This window comes from Asparagus officinalis, chromosome 4 (assembly GCF_001876935.1).
Source record: "Asparagus officinalis chromosome 4, Aspof.V1, whole genome shotgun sequence".
Classification (NCBI taxonomy): domain Eukaryota; kingdom Viridiplantae; phylum Streptophyta; class Magnoliopsida; order Asparagales; family Asparagaceae; genus Asparagus; species Asparagus officinalis.
In genome coordinates, this window is record NC_033797.1 from 20,547,313 (window position 1) to 20,570,911 (window position 23,599).

General features: G+C 40.1%; 1 protein-coding gene across 3 annotated transcripts in view; it reads right to left on the reverse strand.

Annotated features, from left to right (window-relative positions):
• The window catches only part of LOC109836876, a 65,464-nt gene that overhangs the window by 29,166 nt on the left and 12,699 nt on the right, over positions 1 to 23,599 (reverse strand). For all 3 annotated transcript variants that reach the window (XM_020404917.1, XM_020404916.1, XM_020404915.1), the window contains exons 13-14: positions 4,431 to 4,632; positions 2,391 to 2,510 (exon numbers count right to left, since the gene is read on the reverse strand). In XM_020404917.1, coding sequence (XP_020260506.1) covers positions 2,391 to 2,510; positions 4,431 to 4,632 — 322 coding nt within the window. The remainder of the gene's footprint in view (positions 1 to 2,390; positions 2,511 to 4,430; positions 4,633 to 23,599) is intronic.

Below are 23,599 nucleotides of genomic sequence, written 5' to 3' on the forward strand. Positions count from 1 at the left end.
CCCCCACCCCACCCCAAAAAAAAAAAAGCAAAACTACATGCAAGGATAAGGAACAAATAGAAAGTAATATTAAAGAACAGAAAGATATATCGCGTCTTTGTCAAGTATGGTACGTTAGTTTCTATGGCTCAAAAACTGGCCTACAAACTTTTTCCCTCATGGTCAAGCACACATAAAATCTCTTGGTTTAACTAAAACACACATTCAAGGACTAAGGTTTGGTCCCAATGCTATACATCCTACATTGAGCACCAAGGTATATAAATGCATCCATGTGAGGAGAGATGAAAGACCGGATCATTAGGACCATGATCGTTAGGACCATGAAAATGATTGAAACCATGGGTTTAATGAGCTTTCCCCAGAGAGATATCTTGCAAAGTGTTATAGCAATTCAACACTGGAGCGCTCCAACATAGATAATCTCTAGAGAATACTCGCCTCGGCATATGCTGTGTTATGGGGCTTAGCTTGAGTAACCACCAGTAGAGTGCGAATTAAACTTCACCTAAAGCTAAACAAGTTTGACGCCCTCCATGAGTGAATCCAGTTACACTATTCCTCACTGAAATTGAAAAACAGTCCTAGTTATGCCAAGTAACGTTCAGCGTGCCTTAAAAAGAGCGCTCGATTTATACCCCTCCTTTTTTCATAGATACTAGACATTTTGGTTTTGTTATTTCCACAACGCATTCCCTTCTCAAACACTCCGACTTAAATAAGTGAGCGTGTGTGGAATATAGTCCATACCAAGCATACAAAATGACCATGGATGCATACTGCTTTCATCTACTTTGGGGAGAATATGATACCCATTTTGGGACCGAAAATGCAACAAAATCAACCAACTTTATAGGATGATAATTCATTACGTCATACATTTCACAACAAACGGTGCTTACTTGGACTGTTGATCATTAAGGCTCCTCAAGCATATATCTAGGCCATCATATTATAATTCTATTTAATTATAATATGAAAATTTGCTCATAAACCAAACAAGTTTCCATATCCATCTTGCACACAACCATCCAATTCCATCACCAAGAAGTCAATTTACATGCTTAATCACTATTAAAATAAGGTTCTACTTCATGAACTGCATCCTATGGGCATGTAGTGACCATGAATTTCTCTCGAACCAGCAATTTATGAGAACAAAAATTGTGCAGCTTTTGTGCAACCTAACAATATATTTCTGTCTAACATTTTAGAATTACAATCACTCTACTTAATATGAAAAATAATGCCCTCTGAGAACTGGTCAGATCTCTTACATTCAAGAATCATTTATCAATAGCTTAGTTAAGTATACATTATGAAACTTAGCAACTGAATGCAGCCATAAGGTTGAGCTTCATGTTGATGGAATCTATTGAGATCTTCCTGCAAAACAACATCTCTACCTTAAGAAAACATCAAATGGTTTAGTCAGAGAGAAACATGGACAATATTTACCGCATTTTTTATTACGGGAAAGGACACGTTTAACAGAAGGCTACTAACAGTTTAGAGGAATTTTTCCACTTGCGTGACACTTCGGGAAATATCCACATTATTCATTGAGATTGATAGAACATTCGCTCAGATTTCAATTCATTCAGCCAAAATACTCAACCATTTTTATAGTATAAACCAAAGAAACTTGGTAGACGTTTTTCACTTCCTTGCAAGAGCCTAGAGAATTATAACTCATAAGTGATACTTCCTTGCAAGAGCCTAGAAATCATTGGTTGTTTCTTCCTACAACTAATAACATACTGTTTCAATTAGAGGATGTATAAAAGAAAAGTATGTGTCAATTCACTCACACACAACAAACTAAAATGTCTAAACAAAATAGTGGGTAATTAAAATTCACATTCAAACTAATTATTGCAATTAATATATCATGAAATCTGAATTGGCAGAAATTAACTAGTTCAAAACAACTGATGTACGAACCCAACAAACCAAAATAGCAGGCTATTAACGCCTTTTGAGCCATCATATCTGAGACTCTATAATTTATAGGCTACAGGTTTATAGGAAATTTCAACTTTGGTTCACAGAGATCATATGATGTGGAAGTCACGTCGAAAGTAGGGATAAACAATCTGGACGGCCCATCTGTGTATTGCATGAGGTGTCTGTAGACTCTTATACTACACATTTAGCAAATTTGAACACTTCCATAAATATAAACCACGAGATTCAATGACTTAAGAGATGATAGGATAGGTTTAAATGGACCATGACCCAGACCCATTGTACGATAAATATCGGTTTCAGCAAGGCAATGGTCATGGTTACAAAGAAATATCTGATCAACTATCATTAAAATGAAAGGGCAAGAACTTGTGCTAAAGCAAATTCATTTAGAGATCCAAGAGGATATGAAAAGCAGTTACCACATTAGATGAAAGCATTCGATCAAGCAATTCAAGAATAGCAGAAATTTCTTCATAACTACATGAGTTGGACCCTTGAGTCAGACGCAATAACAGAAGAAAAAGTCCTGAATGTGCAAACTGCAAAATTAAAAACTAAGTTAGGATGTCCACAAAGATAATAAAATAACTGCTAATTTTTTTGCACTAAGATGCTTGTAAAATCACTATGGTCCATGCCAGCAATAGAAGTATTACACAGGAACAACCGATTTACAATATAAAGATCTCTTTTAAAAAGTAGTGACATTTTGCTTTAACATGGATGGACACGACAGGTCGTGATGAAAGCAATAACTTTAAGTGATCTAGATATCACTGTTCCAAAAACAAAATGTAGGAATAGACTTTTAAGTTTGCTCTAAGGATAGTGGGTGGTCAAGTACAATGAAGGCAAAGATTTGCTGGATTACAAGGCTTACATCAAATAAGTACACGATCGGTTGTTAACTTGTTACAATATGAGTTCAAATGCATCAAATAGGCAAAGACGGTTCAATAGTAATATGATCACTGTTTTAAATATCGGCCGATAACCGATATTATCGGCCGAGTTATCGGATTTGGGAGCTCTCCGATAGGATAACTTGGATTTTTAATCGGTCATCGTTTTTGGCAAGTTATCGGGGAGTTATCGGCGTTATCGGTACTTATCGGCCGATAAGGTTTTTTTATCGGGATTATCGGCCGATAAGTAAGGCTATGCAATCGAATAGTTTCATCGTGCAGTCAAGATGCAAGTTTTGCTTTCTATAATTGGTTAGTGATTCTAAACATGATGATTTACATTTTGGTATGTTTATATTTCATTAAGCATGGTTAGATTACATTTTTTAGTTATTATATTATATATATACACCATCTAGTATATCACTCCGATAAATACTACTTATCCCCGATATATCCCCGATTTCCGCTATCCGATAAGAATTTTGGTCGTCCGATAAATTCCCGATAACCGATATTTAAAACCTTGAATATGATGACTCTAAACAGACCTAAGGGCAAGTGTTACCATACCTACAAAATTAAAGCCTCCTCCAATTACCGCTTCCATAGGAGCAGGATGAGGGAGGCGAGGAGGCAAAAAACAAAGTTGAAGCCTTCTATAATGACTGCTTCCATAGGGTAGCAGAAAACTTTCCATAATCTGCGGACGAAACCGTCTTTGCTGTTGCTTGACAGGTTTGGCATCTGGTTTGATATCGAGGTGGTGCATTGCGACATTGGGGTCGAGCCTTGGCATGTCTTCATAATTCCATGCGAAGACGTCGATATATTCCCTGATGAGAGCAATCAATTCCTCCTAGCCGTCAACTACCACCAAAAATATGAATATAGGAAAAGACCATTGAAACACGGCATAACAAAATATGTGTTTAACAAACTGGTTAGTAGATGAGGGCCTATCTCCACATGACATAATATATACCAAAATATTAGATAGCTCCATCTAACTATGCTTATTATTTCTTGAAACTTACATTGCTCTTCAAGCCTCATGATTTAGTATGACTAGGGTCTAGGTCTTGACTTGAATGCTTCGTTTTACTGTAGACAATATATGTACATTGCAAACATTGATGGGTGCCCATAATCCACTAAGCATCCTAGCATGCAATTGACAAGCACAAATATAATATTTGCACAAAATTGATGATATAGGATTTGGATCAAATATTTGAAATAGAATTGACATCCTTCTGGAAATTGATACATCTAAACTTTATGTAGCTTATAATAATAGGTACAACCAAAAATCTGCGTTCATGTAATACTCATACCGAATAGCTGTGATATGTAAAAGTTAAAATTTGTAGAATAGCTGTAGCTGGATAGAATGATGCAGATAAACATGAAGCGCTTCGTATGTACCAACTATTAATTGTCACTGAGAAGATTATACCTTTTGCTAGTTTTAAACCATATCACATCCAAATGAAGAACTTGCTTCATAACTACGAAAACAACGATAAAAGGAATTAATGCTAAAAAATTTACCTCCCAACGAACAAGAGCAGTGTTTGCACCGATAACTTTCAAAATCTGACCATAGGTCCCTTTAGGGATAACAAGACCTTCAATTGAAGGAATATCTAACTGATTTGGAGCTAAAATGATATTGCAGGAGTCAACAACTTGGGACCCATCAGTTATCTCAGACAGTAATGTTATACCACTCATTTTCTCTAAGAAGTTGTATCTGTTTGAAGAAAAAAAATATTAAAAAAAGCTAAAATTAAAAAATAGATTTACAGTTCTATGCAACTTATACAACAAATTTGATTTAATGAACCATAAAATTTTATCATCAATATACAAACCTTTGCAAATGAAAAAAGTCTTTTTTTTTTCAAAAACAACATTTGTATCGTACAAGTTATTCAAATTTTATACAAACTACTGAAGAAGGTCAAGAAATGAAACATTAAAAGGATTATGTTTAAACCTGACAAGTGCCAATACAACAACAACAACAAAGCCATTATCCCAATTTTTGACACCTAATGTCAATAAAAAGGCAAAAAATTATGATAGATACAGGACTTAGGACTTGCTTCAAAGATCCTGTAATCTGAAGTAGAACAAAGGAAAGCACACATGACATGACCACTACCTTCATTGAACTAGATAAAGCGTGGGCAGAAACATGAGGAGCAATTGATATCTAAAGAATGGAAATAAAAAGGCACAGGATGAAGTTTCTACTAATTTATGACTGCAAATATTCATGATATAATTTCGATATTATAAAGCATGTTTGTGATTGTGACATGTTAGACTTATATTCATAAAAACAGAAAATCTGGATCAAATTTGTAACTGTTGGTTTTAATTTCTTATTATTTTCCTACAAACTGTCAGATGAAGATCATAAATTTCTTAGCTTCACATTCCCAATAAATCCTATGACAGATATTAATACACAATCTTTCTAAGTTCATTACTCATGAGATATTTAACCTTCAAACGTAGAACAATAATGACCCATCAAAAGGTGATTCCCAGATTAATAGGCTTAGATCCAATAGTGACGAAAACTGAAAAACTGTAGAGGAGCAATGTGCTTAAGCAGTCGACTATCTTTTTGACAACGCAACATGAAACTAAATACATCTATTGATACCCAATTAAATTCCATAAAGTTAACAAAATTAAACTAGCGAGATCATTTTTTTAATCAAATGCAATATGGATGCATGCTCAGCTACAACATGGTTGCAATACCTCAACTTTTTTGCAGACCCCCTACCAATCTTTATATTCAAATACTTGATTTAAATCCTCTTCTTGTAATAATTTGGCTCCAATAGTGGCTGGCTATAAGAACACCACAACACCACAGGATCTAAAAGTATTTCCAAACAATTAAACAAAGTCAAATAGTCCAAGATTATTTGGAAACATAAGTTGTGTAGATCTTGTATTAAAGGTGTGCTAATATTATCACCATTAAAGGTGTGCTAATATTGTCACGTCCTGAGCCCGTAAGCTCGTTGGTGTAGTGTAACCCCCGGAACTCACTAAGTACAACACGTTGTTTGGCTCAAACCAGTGAACCACAGTCGAAAAGGACTAGCTATTGTTACAACTTGTCTCCTTAGACTAACCATTTAAACCCACCCACTCTTTGCTAAGTGAGTGATGTGGGACTAGATACTACGGTATCACAATCACCCACCTTAAATGTGTAACGTCCTCATCACAACATGAATTGGTTCGTCACAGTAGCACCACCGAGTGATGTGGATTCTAGAAGTGGCTCCCCAGCGATCACACAATGTAGCACTTAGTTCCGCACAGCACTTAGTTCCACACTTCTTATTGGCCAACTGCTCTGATTCTAAGATCCACACGCCCCTGGCCCACGATCTCGTTGGCGTTCTGTAAGCCTTGGGATCTACTAAGTGTAACAATTTGTTTAGCTCACGCCACTATCACAAATAACTAGTCAATACTTGCAACTTGACTAACGTTGTAAAACCACCCACCCTTTGCTAAGTCAGCGATGTGTGACTAAATATTTGGGCATCACAACTATGAACTATCATCATAAAGTTAGCGTTAAACTAGGTGCCAGCACTATCAAAATTTTTCCATAAAGAGTTGAGATGATGAGCAAGAGTTTCGTTTGTGTTGTGGTGTGTGCGCAAGCAAGATAAGTAACAACTTAGTTAGTCCACCAAAGCCCCTTCTCTCCATTGTCTGTACCTTGTGGGTTACCTGTCAACATATCCTGATGAGCTTGAAGTGCCCCTATCAACAGAAGAGCATAAGGTCGAAAATTTTATGATTGAATTCCTTGTTTTAAGAATGGGTTCGATCGCTTAGTACGCCTCCCTTACAATCACTCACTCTCGATTACAAAGAAAGAGAAGATTAATTTGACTTCTCTTTTGTTTAAAAGTGGGTTCTTGGTGGCGAAAGGATGCTTCTTTCGATGATCAAACCGAGATTGCTTCCCGTTGACGATCAGATCAAGATCACAAAAAGCTTCTGATAGTGGCTTAGATCACGAGAATGCAGACATTGATCTCTCTTCACGCGATCGCCAAAAATCTTCCAAAAAGTCCCATCTTCATAGCCGCTCATGGCTATTTATAGTGTAGCACGTAACCGACGTGCTAAAATTATGGGTAGAGGGCATAACCGTCTCCTCCAATTCAGTCCACATTGGTTAAAGAGGCGTAACATGCTCCTGAATCTTAGCCTATGTGGCTGACTAAACCTTCAAATCCGTTAGGGCTAGATCTTCTACGGACGACGAGCCTCGCTGCATGGCGAAGTTCGTCAGATTGGACGAGCCTCAATATGCAGCGAGGTTCGTCTTATAATGCATGGCGAAGTTCGTCAGATTGGACGAGCCTCAATATGCAGCGAGGTTCGTCTTATAATGCCAGTTTTGCAGTGTAGTGAGCTTCTTTTGGCGAACTTTGTCGTCACTGACTTCGTCTGACGAGCTTCATCTTCACTAACGAACTTCGTCTTTGATAGGTGAGTCTAACTGCGTAGCAAGTCTTGTGAATTTCCTTTTACGAGCCTCGTCTTCACTGACGAGCTTTAAGTCTGATGATGAGCTTTGTCTTCACTGACGAGCTTCACTCCAATGATGAACTTCGAACCTCGTATCCAATGACGAGCTTCGTCTTTTGATGTCAAGTCTCATTGCGTGGCGGGCCTCGTATTTGATTGAGACGAGGTCCGTCTCTATGACGACGTTCATCATATTTCGAACTTCGGCATTTTTTTTAATGTCTGCAAAATCCCCTTCAAAGTTTTCAGACTTGAATTGGGTTGTATGGAGTCTGAAACACTTTGAATCCTCTTATGTTGAATTTGTCTGGTTCATCTAGATGAAGTTAGCTTCGCAATTCAATGCTTTTGTGAGGTCCACCATAAAGTTCAGCAATTAGCTGACCCTCGTCTTTCTATATGAATATTGTCAGACTCACACATATATGACACCTTACAATCTTATCAACAATAATTGCTACCCACCTTTTTCCAGACCCGATAGGTGGCTGCTAGCTGGTGCCTCGAGATCTTATATCGTCATCATACGAAGAGTCCTTCTGATCACTTGAGTTGTCAAAACCCTTCACCTCCCAAAATTCAAACTTTTCTTCTTGATAGCTTCCAATCCCAGATCAATGGCTCCTAAAATCGCTGTAAGCAAAGGCAAGGGCAAGAAGGTCGATGGTTCTTCAGATGATCCTGCGGCTTTGCCCGCTTTCTTAGGTAATAGATCTGAACGCAAGATCTGTGTTTCAACACAAATGAACCCTGTCTCTTTTAGAATTGGGTTTCTTGACAGAGATGAACAATTTCTCACTTTCTGAGACAATTTTTCTGAAAGATGACGTGTTTTGATTTGATGAAGTTCGCCATCTTGACATATTTTGTCTTTTTCTGACGAACCTCGTCTGATTGAATTTCATATTTATATGTCCAACTGTGTTGCCTATTCTGACGAGGTTCATCCTCAAGGTCTGTCAAATGAGCTTTCGTTTGACTGACGAACTTCGTCTTCACCGACGATGTTCATTGAATCGACGAAATTTGTTTGCACTGACAAGGTTCGTCCAACTGACGAAGTTAGTTTAACTAACAAGGCTCGAAGTTCGTTGTTGGACGAGGTTCGTATATTTAACGAAGTTCTTTGTTGGAGTGACCCTTGTATCATTGGGCAGTGACTCATTCTATGGACTAACTTTGTTTGTCCTTTGTGCAGTTGTGCATCATTTTGTTCCAATTCCTCAACATAGTGATTTCGAATCAGATGGTATTCAAGCGACGGAATATGATTCACATTATTCCTCCCTTGAAAATATTTTTATGTTTGGAGATCGAGAACAAGAAGAACTTTAACTTCTTTTTGAGCATTCGATTTCCACTTTTAAACGTTTGATCACGGACGCTCCCTTAGAATCACTTGATCGTGATCATATCGTGAAGCATGTTTTCCTGTTTGGAGACTCTTCAGAGGATCCATACTTATTGGAAGTTGGAACCTACCGATGGCTTAGGACTGTGAACGGACGACGTATGTTCTTGCCCCGATGGAACGTGACTGTTCTCTCACTGCCTTGAAAATTGTTTCCGCTCCAAGGAAGATGGATTGGGACTTAACCCAGACACAAGATGGGGTGATATATGGCTATTTCTCCAACGCCAAGATAGATAGTAGTAGTTGCTACGTAACCGGATTGCACCTGGGACTATTTCAGAAAGAATTACCCGTCGGTGAAACAGCCAAGGAGGCTAACACTTTTGGTTATGCTTTCTTTAAGTTAAAGGAGAAAATTCCCGTTAAGGACTTTAAGACTCCTGGTTGGTCTCGTTAGAGTTCTACCCAGTGATGGCCTCGTATCACTGAATACATCTTGCAGGAGAATCAAGAAGACCTGCAGAGATTTGGACTTTATGCGCCCATTAGGGCGACACAACTCGAGTTAAAGAATAACTATCACCAATTCTTTGGTGTGTTGGAGCTATATAATCCAGACACCCGTACCTTCTTCACTCCAAACGGTGAATTGGGAATTCCTCTTCATGAAATGGCTTAAGTCTCAGGGTTGTCATACGAAAGACTCATAAGAATATGTCCCGGGATTCAAGGAGTTAACTGGTTTGGAGAAGGAACACTCTCAAGTGGTTGAAACCTTTTGGGAGGTAATGTGTCACTACTATATTTGTATGAACACGGAGGGAAGGGCTGATAAGAAAGGTGAAAAGCTCCTCAGCCATAACATCTGGACGCATTACCTTTTTAAAAACTTGAATCATATGAATGATCACATAGTACCACTGGGTCTTTGTGGGTCCTTGTGAGGCAGGTGAATTGTCTCGACGTATACTCGCCCATCTACCTTTGTCTTACGTAACATCTTCATATGAACATGATTACTTTGTAGGCACAACATTTGAGAGTTACTTTTTCTAATGGGGAACCAATTTCTTCTAAAGCCTTACTGGTGGGATATCTCATGTTATGGCTCAAGCATATTGTTGTTCCTTCTAATAGCTTTGATGCATTGCCAAGAGATGTGGTATTCTCGGCCGTTTGTTTAGCGTACGACCGTTCTTATGCCCTCCTTCCTGCCATGATCGCCCATATCCACTGGGGATTATGACGCTTATGTTACGTTTTTTGTTAAGGTGCTAAGAACTCAAAGGTAGAATTGCCCGACGCTTATCTCATAACGTGGTTCGTCTTATGGACGTGTCTTCCGCTCGTGTAGAAGGACAGGTTACTCCTTTTATTCAGAGGTTGGAAAACTCAGATTGGAGTAAACATTATATAGCATCGGTGAGACGTATTCTCCGAGATCATAAGAATTTTGATTTCAATCGATGTTTTTCTCATTTTCCTGGGACCAGCTACGACCAAGCTGTAGTAGACGAATCAAATGGTCAGGGTTACACTACCTTGTCACTCGGTTGCTTCTTGTGGCTCAAGAGCATTCGTCCCGGGTATCTTATTTATCGTTTCAGCCCCGTGTGTGTATTAGAACCATATCTGTCTTGTCGCTTTGCCCACCAATTTGGTTATGACCAGTTGTACATTGATAACCCCAACACTCAATTACAATCTAGAGGTTATAGTCTGATTATTGGAGCAAGGGCTTGGTATTGGACCATCGCCGGAGGTACATGTGCTCGTTTCTCTCTCCCACAATAGAATCCTCAGCCCCGGACAACACTTGCTTATTGTAAGCGACATTGCATGACGAATGCGGCGATCCTAAATTTCAATGTCAACTCATCGGGACTACGCTTCATTCGGTGTCGTTATAGATCGGGGAACACTTCTAATAGCAGTCGCATACCAGGACTCAAAGAATTCTTATACGTCAAGAAAAATGTCGACGTGGAAGAGTCTCGACCTTCTAGTCCTCATGAGACCCAGGAAGAAGTGGATGCGGCTCTGGACGAGAGCACGCTTCCGAAATCTCCTTGTGTTGATAAATACGGGAGTAACATACCCGTCGCTGCTGGGAAGGGTGAGGCCTTTGAAACCGGAGCTGCTTTTAGTGACTTCAGGGATCTTGCTCATACTGATGAGGCATTTGAGCACTTTCAACATGATGCTTCTGAGAGTATACCCTCACCTAAACAATCCATTGAAGCTGTGTTTAGGGAACCCAGCCCTGCCATGGGAGCCACCAGTACGCTAGTCTCAGTTTATCGTAAGCTTTGAATTGCCATTTTATTGATGTTTAACCTCTGACATTCCTTCTACAGAACGAATTGAAGGAGCTAAAGCTTCAAGGCAAGTGGGGGAGAAATCAAAGAAGTCGGGGTCGATGCGAAAATTTAAATGTCTCGCGAAGAAGCAGAGGCGAGAAGCTCCATTGATAATCTCTCCTCTCATCGAACAAATTGGAGTTGGCAAGGAGTTTGAGTCTGAAGACGACATTCCACTCAAGGTTATCAATAGCGGATAGCGTCGCGTAACGGTGAGGCATCGCTAAGGCTATTTCAGGCTATTACGACAAAAAAACAGTAAAAATACAAAGTCAAATAGCGGTTCAATTTAGATATGTATAAATACTAAAAAAATTAAAGAAAAAACTAAGAAATCTAAAAATACATATTTGATGATTTTAAAAAGATCATAAACATGAAATAGACATGTAACCATCACATAATACCAAAGATGACTGGAGCAGTCAAAAAATCGTAGTCTTTGAGAAGAAGAGCTTAGCGATGACAGGTCTGCCCTAAGAGAAGCTCACGGTGAAGGAGGTGAGAGAAAGTATCAAGGTAGATGTCAGAGGTTATGTGAGGTGACAGGAGTATGCTGAAAATCACAGGAGACGATGGAATGCAATGGTCAAGGGTTGAGTTTAATTTTAAAAAAATAAGCCTCAAACCGCTTTTAAATAGCAGTCAAAAAACAAATTTCGAATGCAATCGCTCACTATTTATCGTTATGACACGTTATTGGCCGCTTTTACGAACAGACATATTTCGTAATATGTCACCGCTATTGCGCGATAGCATAACGGTCGATAGCGTCGCGGGAATAGACCGCTAACGCTATTAGCGCCGCTAATGATGCGGGGCTATTTACCGTTATTTATAACAGTGGTTCCACTATCTCGAATTCGTGTGAGATCTCGTTCTGAGCCAACTGTAATTGCTGAGGACGCTCCTGTTGCTCTTGTTATTCCAATCAAAACTGAGGTCGCTCTGAGCACAACTATTGAGACTAGGACAGCTACGGATACAACTGTTGCTCTCAAGGTAACTGTTGAAACCGAAGTTGTTTTGGATGTAGTTTTCGGAGCCGATACTGAAATGACTACAAGTGTTGTACCCACCAGCTCTACCGCTTCAATGGAAATTCCAACTCCAGCATCAATCGTGCTTGCTACTACTCCTGCCATTATCTTTGTTGTTTATGCATCTATTGTTGCTGCTCCTGCAGCTATTGCAACAACCACTGTATTCACCCCATCATCGATTTCAACAGAAGTGACGGCTACGTCTGTTGGCAAATCGAAAGTGATGCCTTCCGATGCTACACCCTCTTCTTCTTTCGATTCGGCAAAAGAATTTAGGGTGTTGATGGTCCGGAAGAATTTTCATACTATTCTAAAGGAATCCCCTACTCAGGTATTGGATCATGATGGGGATTTTGCTGGGATTAAGGCGGTGTTGGAGCCTCTTCTGTAACTGATGCAGAAGCTAACTAGCAGTATAGCTATGCTGCCATATTGGGTACGTCTGACAAAGGTTGAAAGCGTGTTCAAAAAGTGGCAGGATCACTGCAGTCAGTCTCTCCTCCCTATAGCTGAAGAACGCACTATGCAATTCTTGAGGCAAAGGGACGGTTCTCTATTTGAGCTTGAACGCCAAGTGCTTGAGAAGAAGCAAAAGTCAAAGAGCTCGAGGAGGTTAGCGAAAAGTTGTCCAGTGAGGACAAAAAGGTCGTTGATACTGAACGTAACCAGCAACGTTTGGTTGAATCTTATAAAGCTATGCTCGCTGACATCCAAGCTAAGCTAACAAAAGTAGAGAATGAATTGAAGAGCGCAACAAAAACGCAGTAAACTTTGGCAACCAAACAGGCAGAACATCAAACATCGCTTCAGGCTGAGCTCAATGATTTGGAGAAGCTAGGAAACGCCGTAAATAATGTGAAAGTATTTTCTGATGATGATCTGCGTAAGCAAGCCATGGCAGAAGTTGAATTGGAGTACCAAGAGTTTTTGAACAAACTCGCTGAGGAAATCCGCAAAACTGTTGAATTTCCTTAATTTTTTTAGCCTGGCTCTTGTAGTCGTTTCTCATTAATGAAATTATGGTTTTATCCACTAGCCTCTTCTCTTTGTGCATCTCAACTCCTCTTTGACAAAGTTCGTATGTTTGTGCGAGGGCATGAGACTTTTCTTAACGAGTCTCAACCCTTAGGACTTTTTTTTCGAAGTTGGTCTGACGAGCCTCACTTTGTTAAGGCAAAGTTCATTGGTTTTAATGAGCTTCATCATTTTGTAGTGATAAGTCCTGGAACTTCAAGACGAAGTTCAAATTTTGTTGAACCTCGTTTTAAATAAGCCTTGACATTCAACGAACTTCGTCAATTAGAAGTTTTAGGGAGAGGTTCGGCCTGATTTCACTATTCGAGTCTAGTCCGAAATCATGACCTTCATTCTTCCAATGTTTGGACATAGGGTTCAAACTAATTTCAACCGAACCTCGATATTCGGGAAATAGTGACCTTAATCCCTTTTAACCTTGGAGACGAGATTCAAATTGATTTCAATTGAGTCTCGAAATTCGAGCTCATTCGAACTAGTGACCTTCGTCATTTTGAAATTTAAAGACGAGGTTCAAACTGGTCTCAAGTGATCTTCGTCATTTTGACCTTCAAATACGAGGCTCGAACTGGTCTCAACTGAGTCTCGAAATTCGAGCTCCGTAGGAGACGTGACCTTCGTCATTTTAGAATTTGGAGCGAGACTTAGTCCCATTAGATAAAGTCAATCGGACTCCAACAGTTCCGAGCTGTTGATCCACATGAATCCGTCACTTTGTTGGGATAGCAATACGTACTTAATACTTAATGCACCCTTCCAAATCATGCTCCATCTGCGTCAAGTACGAACGCATTGAATGCGTCTCTTCAGTTCCAGCGCCTCTTGACTATCTGGCGCTCAGGGATTCGTGTAACGGATCCCAGCTATTTGGTTGGCTTCACTACCTATAAATAGGCCATCGCTCTTCGAGAAGAATCATCACCTTCTTCTTTGAGCCGAGTAACAAAATGACTCAGAGAAGTTTCCTCTTTTCAATGTTCCCTTCTTTATCCCCTTCACAACTTTAACATTTTGTCTTCAATGATCGTCGCCGGTGAGGTAGGAAAAATTGATATCATGGTCCCTTTGATCGACGCTACTGCTTCAGGTAAACTCTAATTAAATCGTACATCCATCCACCAACGCAAAATTTATGCTTAGAAAAATTAAGCATTTGTTGGGTAGATGAACAATCTTTTCCTTAACTGTTCGTTGCATTTCTTGTATGATGAGACTTGTTGGTTTAATGAAGTTCACTCTTTTAACCTCATTCCTCAGTAGAAAGATAACTACCTTTCTAACGAAACTCGTTGGTTTGATAAAAGGCTCCTTCGTCTGACGAGGTTCATTTGTCTGACGAGGTTAACTTGTCTGACGAGGTTCACTTGCCTGACGAATCTCGTGCTAACTTTATCCTTTTGCTATTTGCAGTGGCTCGTCCATTTGAGAATTTCTCAATCTTTCAGAGCCGAAGTCAGGATGTGTTTCAGCAACTTGCTGGACGTTCGAATGCAACCCCAAAGAAATATCCCAGGTTCAATCATGTTTACTCCTTCAACATGGCATGCACCCCCAAGCATGCAACCCTTTATTTGGATCTTGGGTTATGTGACAGCTTTACGGACCCACTGAAGGGCTTATCCTTCTTTCTCACGAGCATCAGCAGCTATTTTAAAAATGACACATCACTCTGTAACTCATCCACGTTCCGTTGGAATGGGGAAGATGTTGATCCTATGCTCAAAGCTTGTGGTGTTTCTATTAGTACACAGTTTACCCAAGCAGATGGGTGTGTGCTACCAGCACCAAAGTTGAAAGTCGAGCATGGGAAAGACTTCATGCCAAGGAACGAAAGATGAAACCTCAACAACAAGAACCACAACGTTGTTGAAAATGAAGCTCAACACCCTTGTAAAAGGCTCAATAAATTGCACAAGAAGGCGTTATCGAATGTCGTCGAAAGAACTTGTAACCAAACTTCGTAGTTTTAGCTCTGAAGGTCGTTGAAAGAACTTGTAACTAAACCTCGTAGTGTAGTTCGAGTTTTCTAAGTTCAATCTATGTACTTTGATTTTCTGTAATTGTAACTTCAATCATTGTATGAATAAAATTTATAGTTTTATCCACAGATTGTTCTCTTCTTTTATGCAATTAATAATAACTTAGGATTTTTAGCAAACCCTCAGCTATCAACGGACTTGATATGTGTTTACCAACTACCGTTTGAGTTGAACTATTCATACTTTTTCCCTCAGTATGATGAGTTGTCGAAGAGTTTCTCTAAGACTCAAGTGCTAAGATTTTTCCTCTATCCTTAGCCTTTCTACGCATTGGATCAAATGTATGATGAAAATGACTAAGTTAAAATTGAGTGTTGAGAATTTAAAAAGGAAGCTCATTACATAGTAGGCTTGTCATAGAAAAAAACAAACGTCATTTGTGAGAATGACGACATTAGGATAATCACATCGTTCATTGACTCAAAAGTATGACGATCGTGATTGAAATAGCAACACATCATATAGTAGGTTGCTATTGGAAAACGAACATTATTTGTGAGAATGACGACATTAGGAAGATCATGTCGTTCAGTGACTTAAAAGTATGACGACTATGATGAAATAGCAACACATCACATAATATGTCGCTATTGAAAAACGAACGTTATTTATGAGATGATACGCTCCATTTATGACCAAGAACCTACGGGTAATATTTCTTCAGGAATTTATCATTGATGGGCAACATGAGTTTATCACCATCTTGATTGATGAGATGATACGCTCCATTTGAGTAGACAGTTTTCACTACAAATGGTCCTTCCTATTTTAGCTCGAACTTTCCTTTTTTTTTGGAGTTCAGAATCATTGAGCGTCAGACAGTGAGAACCAAGTCACCTTCCTTGAATGTGCGGTATCTGACTTTCTTATCAAATGCTCAGAAAATCCGAGCCTGATAAAATTCAATGTGTTGTTGAGCCTGTAGTCGTTTTTTATCTAGCAGCTCTAACTCTTCGAGACGTTAACGGTGATTTTCTTCCGTCATCATGTCGATTACAAGTACTATCCGAAGAGATAAAATTTGGATTTTTAGTGGTAATATGGCTTCACATCCGTATACCAATAAGTATGGTGTCGCACCTGTCGGTGTATGAACTGTTGTGCGATAAACATACAAGCTTTGACCCAACTTCTCATTCCAGTCTCTTTTGTTTGATGAGACCATCTCAGTAAAAATTTTGATAATGATTTTGTTGAAAGCTTCTGTTTGTTCATTAGCAGTAGGGTTGTAGGCTGATGAGGCCAAATTCCTGATTCTAAATTTATCACGGAATCGAGTGAAAGCTTGGCTAACGAATTAGGCCCGTTGTCATGGATGATACGTCTCGAAACACCATACATGTATATAATATGGTGTTTTATGAATTTAACCACATCACTTAGTTTGACTTCTTTTAATGGGATTGCTTCCGCCTATTTGGAGAAATATTCAGTTATCACTAAAATGAAGCGATGTCCGCTGAAAAAGGGTGGGGATATTAGGCCAACAATGTCCATACCTCACATCTCAAATGGCCATGAAGTGGTTGATGGATGAAGATGTTCGGGTGACCGATGCATATAGTTAGCATGTATCTAACAGGCATGACATCGTTTAGCATAAGCAACGACGTCTCTAACCATATTTGATCGATAATAACCCAGTCTACGAAGTCGATCGCACAACTTAGGGTTAGGCTGATGAGCTCCACAAATACCACCATGAGCCTCCTTAAGAGCTTCTTCTGCTTCTTTGCTTGACAAGTAGCGAAGCAATAGTCCGTCATATGACCTTCGATATAAAGTCTGGGACTAGAAATTATAGTAGAATCTAGGTGCTCGTCTGCGAACAGATTCTCTTTTTTTATGTCTTCGGGTAATAAGTCATAAAAGACAATCAATGATTGGGAATCGCCAATCCCTAGGCTCGAGAGGTTCCGACGCTTCGACGACTGCGTTAATTTGTAGTGCATACTTGAGTCGAAACAACTATCTGCTAGCTACTGTAACCTGCTGGGTAGCTCCTTCAGGTAGGGCCAATGTAGCTGTCAATGCGTCGGCATAGGTATTCTTAAGGAGGGATACATAGTCAATGTAGAAGCCTTCAAATAAGTTGGTCAACGCAATAGTTGCGGTATGATAGGGAACGAGGTCCTCATTCCTAACTTTATATTCTCCTTTTACCTGGTTGACGATGAGTTGTGAATCACCATACCCCTCTAGATGCTTCACACCCAGACGTTTGGCTATGTTAAGGCCAATTAACAAAGCATTATATTCGGCCACGTTATTGGAACATGGTTCTGTTAGAGAGACAGCTCGAGGTAGCACATGATTTTATGGGGAAATAAAGACTACCCCCACTCCGGTAATAACTGGACCAGTAGGACTTGCTCTTGCTACGCCATCGAAGTATAATTATCATACATGTTCTTTCGAGATGATATTGGCTTCATACGTCTCATCAGGTATATCCTGTACAATTTGATCTTCCCGTTCAATAGATGATTGGCCATAAGATCGCAAATAGCTTGACCTTTCACCGCCTTCTGAGGTTTAAAGTGAATATCAAGCTGAGATAGCAACAACGCGCATCTTACAAGTCGCCAATTCAATACATCAGGCTGTGTCATGAACACCTGTATGGGATTGATCTAAAATGATATGTATGATTTGTCCAACCAGGTAATGTCGCATTTTCTGGACTAAGAAAACCAGAGCTAAGGATTCCTTCTCAATAGGAGGATAACAAGATTCAGCTCCTGATAAAACCCTACTGAGATAATATAAAACCCTACTGAGATAATATAAAACCCGCTCATGACCATTATCATCATCTTGTGTCAAGAGTCCTGCTGAGGCATGTTATGTAGCTCGAATGTATATCAGAAATGGTCTACCTGACTTTGGTGCAACAAACACAAGTAGACTGGAGAGATATTGCTTGATCTCTTCAAACGCTTTCTGACATAATGTCTCATCCCATACAAAAGATACCCCTTTTTTCATGAGTCGAGAATGACTGGCACTTGCCTGATAGGTTGGAAATAAACCTACGGATGTACGCTAAACGCCCCTGTAGACTATGAAGTTCATTAAGGTTTTTTGTAAGCATAAGCTTTTGAATAGCTTTGACTTTGTCTGAGTCAAGACGAATTCTATTAGCTGTGACTACGAACCCAAAGAATTTATCGCTGACCATTCCTAGGAATGATTTGGTTGGGATCATCTTCAATTGGTGCGTCCGCATAAGATCGAACATTATTTTTAAGTCATGTAAATGATCTCCCTTGTCATGACTTTTGACAACTAGGTCATCAACATAACATTCCGCAGTCTTCCTTAAATATTTTTGGAAAATAATGATCATGACACGTTGATATGTAGCGCCAACATCCTTTAACCCGAAGGACATTACTGTGTAACAGTATATCCCTAAAGGTGTTCTAAAAAATATATTTCTAATCATCATGATACATCTTAATTTGGTTATACCCTGAGAATCCATTCATAAAGGACATCCTTTCAAACCCGCACGTATTGTCAATAATGACATACGTGATAAGTAAAGAAAAATCGTCTTTTCGACAAGCCGAATTTAAATCTTGGAAGTCAATACATACTCGAATCTTCCCCTTTTTTTCAGAACAGAAACAATATTGGCCACATAATCAGGATGTTGTTTCTCACGGATAAATCCCGATTCAATGAGCTTTTTGACTTTAATTTCAATTGCCTCCATGATTTGGGACCGAAATCACCGCTGTTATTGCTTAACAGACTTAGCGTCCGATTTGATCTTAAGACGATGCATGGCCACCTAAGGATCAAGACTCGGCATGTCCTCATTATCCGCCAATGTTTCGCGGAGGGCTTCTCTTGTTGATCGTGATAAGCGTAAAAGCTCAAACAAGGTGATCCTTGTTGGGATGTTGACCAATTGAGCTAACACATTAAACTAAAAAGGACCATTTGAGCTCTCTGGAACATCCTTCCTGAGTGCCTTGTTCTAACGAAGTTCCTTTGCTTTGGGTTCATTGGGAGACGCTTGTATTTTATCTGCCACCTCCTTCTCCGGTCTTGGCGGTGCAACTGTTGCTTCAGAGTACTTTAAATACTCCTTTCCTCCACGAATTCCTGATATCTGAATAGATTGTGTGGTGAACGCTGGCTGCTCGTCTTCAGAACTGCTGAGGAACGTAGTTTCAACTTCCTCATAAGGAATGACGGATACAGCATTGTAGGACTTTTTTTCTGGATTTGGATTTCTTCGAGTCTGCTGATGTTCATTGCCCATCTACTAGTAGGTCAGGATGAACTCACATGACTCCACATTCGAGAGTGATATAAAGAACCATACCATTCTCCTTTTATTGATGAGGATCGAGGTTCATGACCATGATCTCTGTTTGAGGAATTAGTTTCACATCGTCCTGAACTTGGACTTCCGCAAAGCCTCCAAACTGTAACGAGACCATGTTTGTCGACACCTTCTTCTGATCCGGCTGAAGGGTCATAACACATACATCCAACAAAGCCTGGATCTTATTTTTTAGGATATAACATGCTTTGGTTAGGTGATGCACCATCCTGTGGTATATGCAGTAGTTAGGATCATCTGCCCTCGATACTTCTTCAGATCGCCTCAAATCAGGGAGTTTGATCTTATTTATCTTTATCAAAGACTTAAGGATCGGGACGATGTTCTCATCTTTAAAATCTTATTTCTTTTGAAAGTGATTATCAGAAGAATTGCTCTTTTGCTTTGCTGAAGATTTAGGAGAAGGTTTAGTATCCACAGCCAAAAATGTCTTTCCCCTTTGATTGCTTTTGAGGGTTGAAGTTGCCTTTATTTCCTCCCTTTTTAGGATGAGACTCCTGAGGTTCTTCAGCATCTATCCTCTTGAGCATGTTCTCGACCTGCTCTCCGTGCCAAACTAAATCCTTCCAAGAACGAGCTTCAACTGCGCCCATCTTTGACAATATGTTGATAGAAAGATTGTTTCGGCACATTTCCACAAGAGTTACTTTCGAGACTTGATCACGTGAATACAACGATCGATTTCTAAATCTTTTGACAAAATCACTGACGGACTCTGTTTTTTTCTGCTTTTCCGCCAATAATGCGGCCATAGACACCTCGGTGTCATCATCAAAGAACCTGACCAGAAAAATCTTTTCTAGATCCCTCCAACATTTAATAGACTCAGGCTCTAGTCTGCAAAACCATTCAAAAGTAACCCCTTTTAGGGTACTAATGAATAGTCGAGTCATGATAAGGTTATTCCCCACTGTGTCCAGTTTGCGTCTGGAAATAGTAAATGTGTTAGGTAGGAAAACACTTGTTATCGAATTGCACTAGATTGAGCGGCTTGAATTTCGGGAGATATGAGACAGTATCTCATTCAACTGGATAAGGTCTAGCTACCCCTAGGTCTTTGAAGTTTCCTTGGAGCATCAATATGTCAAGTTGCTTGTGGAAATCATCTAATTTTTAGTCTTGTACTTTCGTACGAGAATTGGATTCAGCTTCAGACGATTCAGAATTAATCTTCACAACATTTTTCTCTTCGTCTTCATCATTGCCATCTTGATTTCGACGGCTATTTTCTTCATCGGTGGGTGAAGGTCGCCTACACCTCGATCCAGAGGCTTGAGGATGGATTTTTTTCTTTTTCTGTTGTTTATCCCCGAGGAGTCTCTCTATTATTGCTTCCAAGCGTCTGATAGATTCCTGTTGTTAGAGGATGGTTGATTGTTGCTCTTCCACTTTCCTTGCCATGTCTTCCTCACTTTCAGCCATGTGAGCACTTACATGTTCATTTTGATCGATATTGGAAGACTGAGAGGTTACGATGGTTGAGTTTTCAGGTTCTTCATCAGCCTCATCTGTAATGCCTGCTAATCTTTGGCAGTCTAGTGGGATCACCACACCAGTACGAGTGTGCTGATACACTCTTTGTCCATCAACAAGCATTTCACCTAATCCTGGAGAGTACTCAGGATCAGAAGATTCAGAAGAATCAACCGAAACTTTGCTCTTATCCTTGCTAATCATATTAATCGTCACTTCAATATGGTGATTCTTGGGTGCTTATTTCTTGGGACAAAAACGTCTTCTTCTGGATGACGAGATCATCGATGGCTCAGTCAATCGTTCAAAAACTGAAGACTTATGTGTCGACTCCCCACATGGGCATTGGGAAACCACTGCAGAAATAAGCTTCTCGCAACAGCAATGAGATTGCATCTGACTCATGCTACGTTTGCGTATGAGATAATCACGGAGGTCAACAATGGGACTACCCCTAGCTGAATCTGTTAACTTGGCTTTACCCAAGCGAGACCCTCTATATGATAGAGGTTGACGAACTTGGGTAGTTGAACGAACTTCGTCAGTCATATATTTATGACGAGGTTCGTTGGTAGGACGAGCTTGGCGCATCCGCCTTCTCGGTCCATTCTTAGTTTGAGGTTTGTTCTCTTGATGAACCTCAGTGTGAACAACTTATTGAGTTGGTTGAACCTCACTTTGTGGATGAGGTTCGTTCTCTGAGCCTACTCAGGTGTAGGGACGAGATCCGTCATTTTGACGTTCCTCAGCCAGTTGACCCCCGATAGACTTATTAAACTTGGACTGGTCAACTTTCGGTCGATAGTGAAAACCGTCCAACGAAACCAAAGCTCGAGGCGACGAGCTTGGTTCTGATGTTGACGTTGTCGCGCACGTCTTGAAAGTGGAGCACAGGAGTTACTATCTTAGCTGGATGAGGTTTGTCAACGACGGTCAGGTTTTGGACATGTGGGTTAACAGAAGCCGAAGTTCGACTAGAGTGTTTGACAACTCATTTCTTTGTCTGACGATTAGTTACTGGAGCCTCATCCTTGAGAGGCATAGACTTTTCCTCGAGGTTAACTCGAGTTGAATCATCAGAAGCCACATGGACTGAAGTCTCATAAGAGACTCGACGGTATTTTCGTGCCGGGACTGAACTTACCAGAGGAGAGAAACTCCTCATACTTCATCTAGTCGAACTCTATGACTAGAGTTTCAACCTCGGTTCCCACTGTAATCTTGTCTCACTGCACCACCACCAATTCATCGGAAAGAATGGTGTCTCCTACTGTGATCGCCATCTTTTGTAGGGTCGAAAATTTTATGATTAAATTCCTTATTTTAAGAATGGGTTCGATCGCTTAGTACGAATTCCTTACAATCACTCACTCTCGATTACAGAGGAAGAGAGGATTAATTTGACTTTTCATTTGTTTAAAAATGGGTTCTTTGTGACGAAAGGATGTTTCTCTCGATACTCAAGCCGAGATTGCTTCCCGTTGACGATCAGATCAAGATCACAAAAGCTTCTGATAGTGGCTTAGATCACGAGAATACAGACACTGATCTCTCTTCACGCGATCGCCAAAATTTTTCCAAAAAATCCCATCTTCATAGCCGCTCATGGCTATCTATAGTGTAGCACGTAACCGACGTGCTAAAATTGTGGGTAGAGGACGTAACTGTCTCCTCCAATTCAGCCCACATTGGTTAATAGGGTGTAACGTGCTCCTGAAGCTTAGCCCACGTGGCTGACTAAGTCTTCAAATCCGTTATGGCTAGATCTTCTACGGACGACGAGTCTCGCTGCATAGCGAGGTTCGTCAGATTGGACGAGCATCAATATGCAGCGATGTTCGTCTTATAAGACCAGTTTTGCAGTATAGTGAGCTTCTTCTGGCGCACTTTGTATTCACTGACTTCGTCATCTGACGAGCTTCATCTTTACTAACGAACTTTGTCTTTGATAGCTGAGTCCAACTGCGTAGCAAGTCTTATGAATTTCCTTTTTATGAGCCTCGTCTTCACTGACGAGCTTTAAGTCTGATGATGAGTTTTGTCTTCACTGACGAGCTTCACCTCTAATGATGAACTTCGAACCTCGTATCCAATGACGAGCTTCGTCTTTTGATGTCAAGTCTCGCTGCGTGGCGGGCCTCATCTTTGAACGAAACCAAAGCTCGAGGCGACGAGCTTGGTTCTGATGTTGACGTTGTCGCGCACGTCTTGAAAGTGGAGCACAGGAGTTACTATCTTAGCTGGATGAGGTTTGTCAACGACGGTCAGGTTTTGGACATGTGGGTTAACAGAAGCCGAAGTTCGACTAGAGTGTTTGACAACTCATTTCTTTGTCTGACGATTAGTTACTGGAGCCTCATCCTTGAGAGGCATAGACTTTTCCTCGAGGTTAACTCGAGTTGAATCATCAGAAGCCACATGGACTGAAGTCTCATAAGAGACTCGACGGTATTTTCGTGCCGGGACTGAACT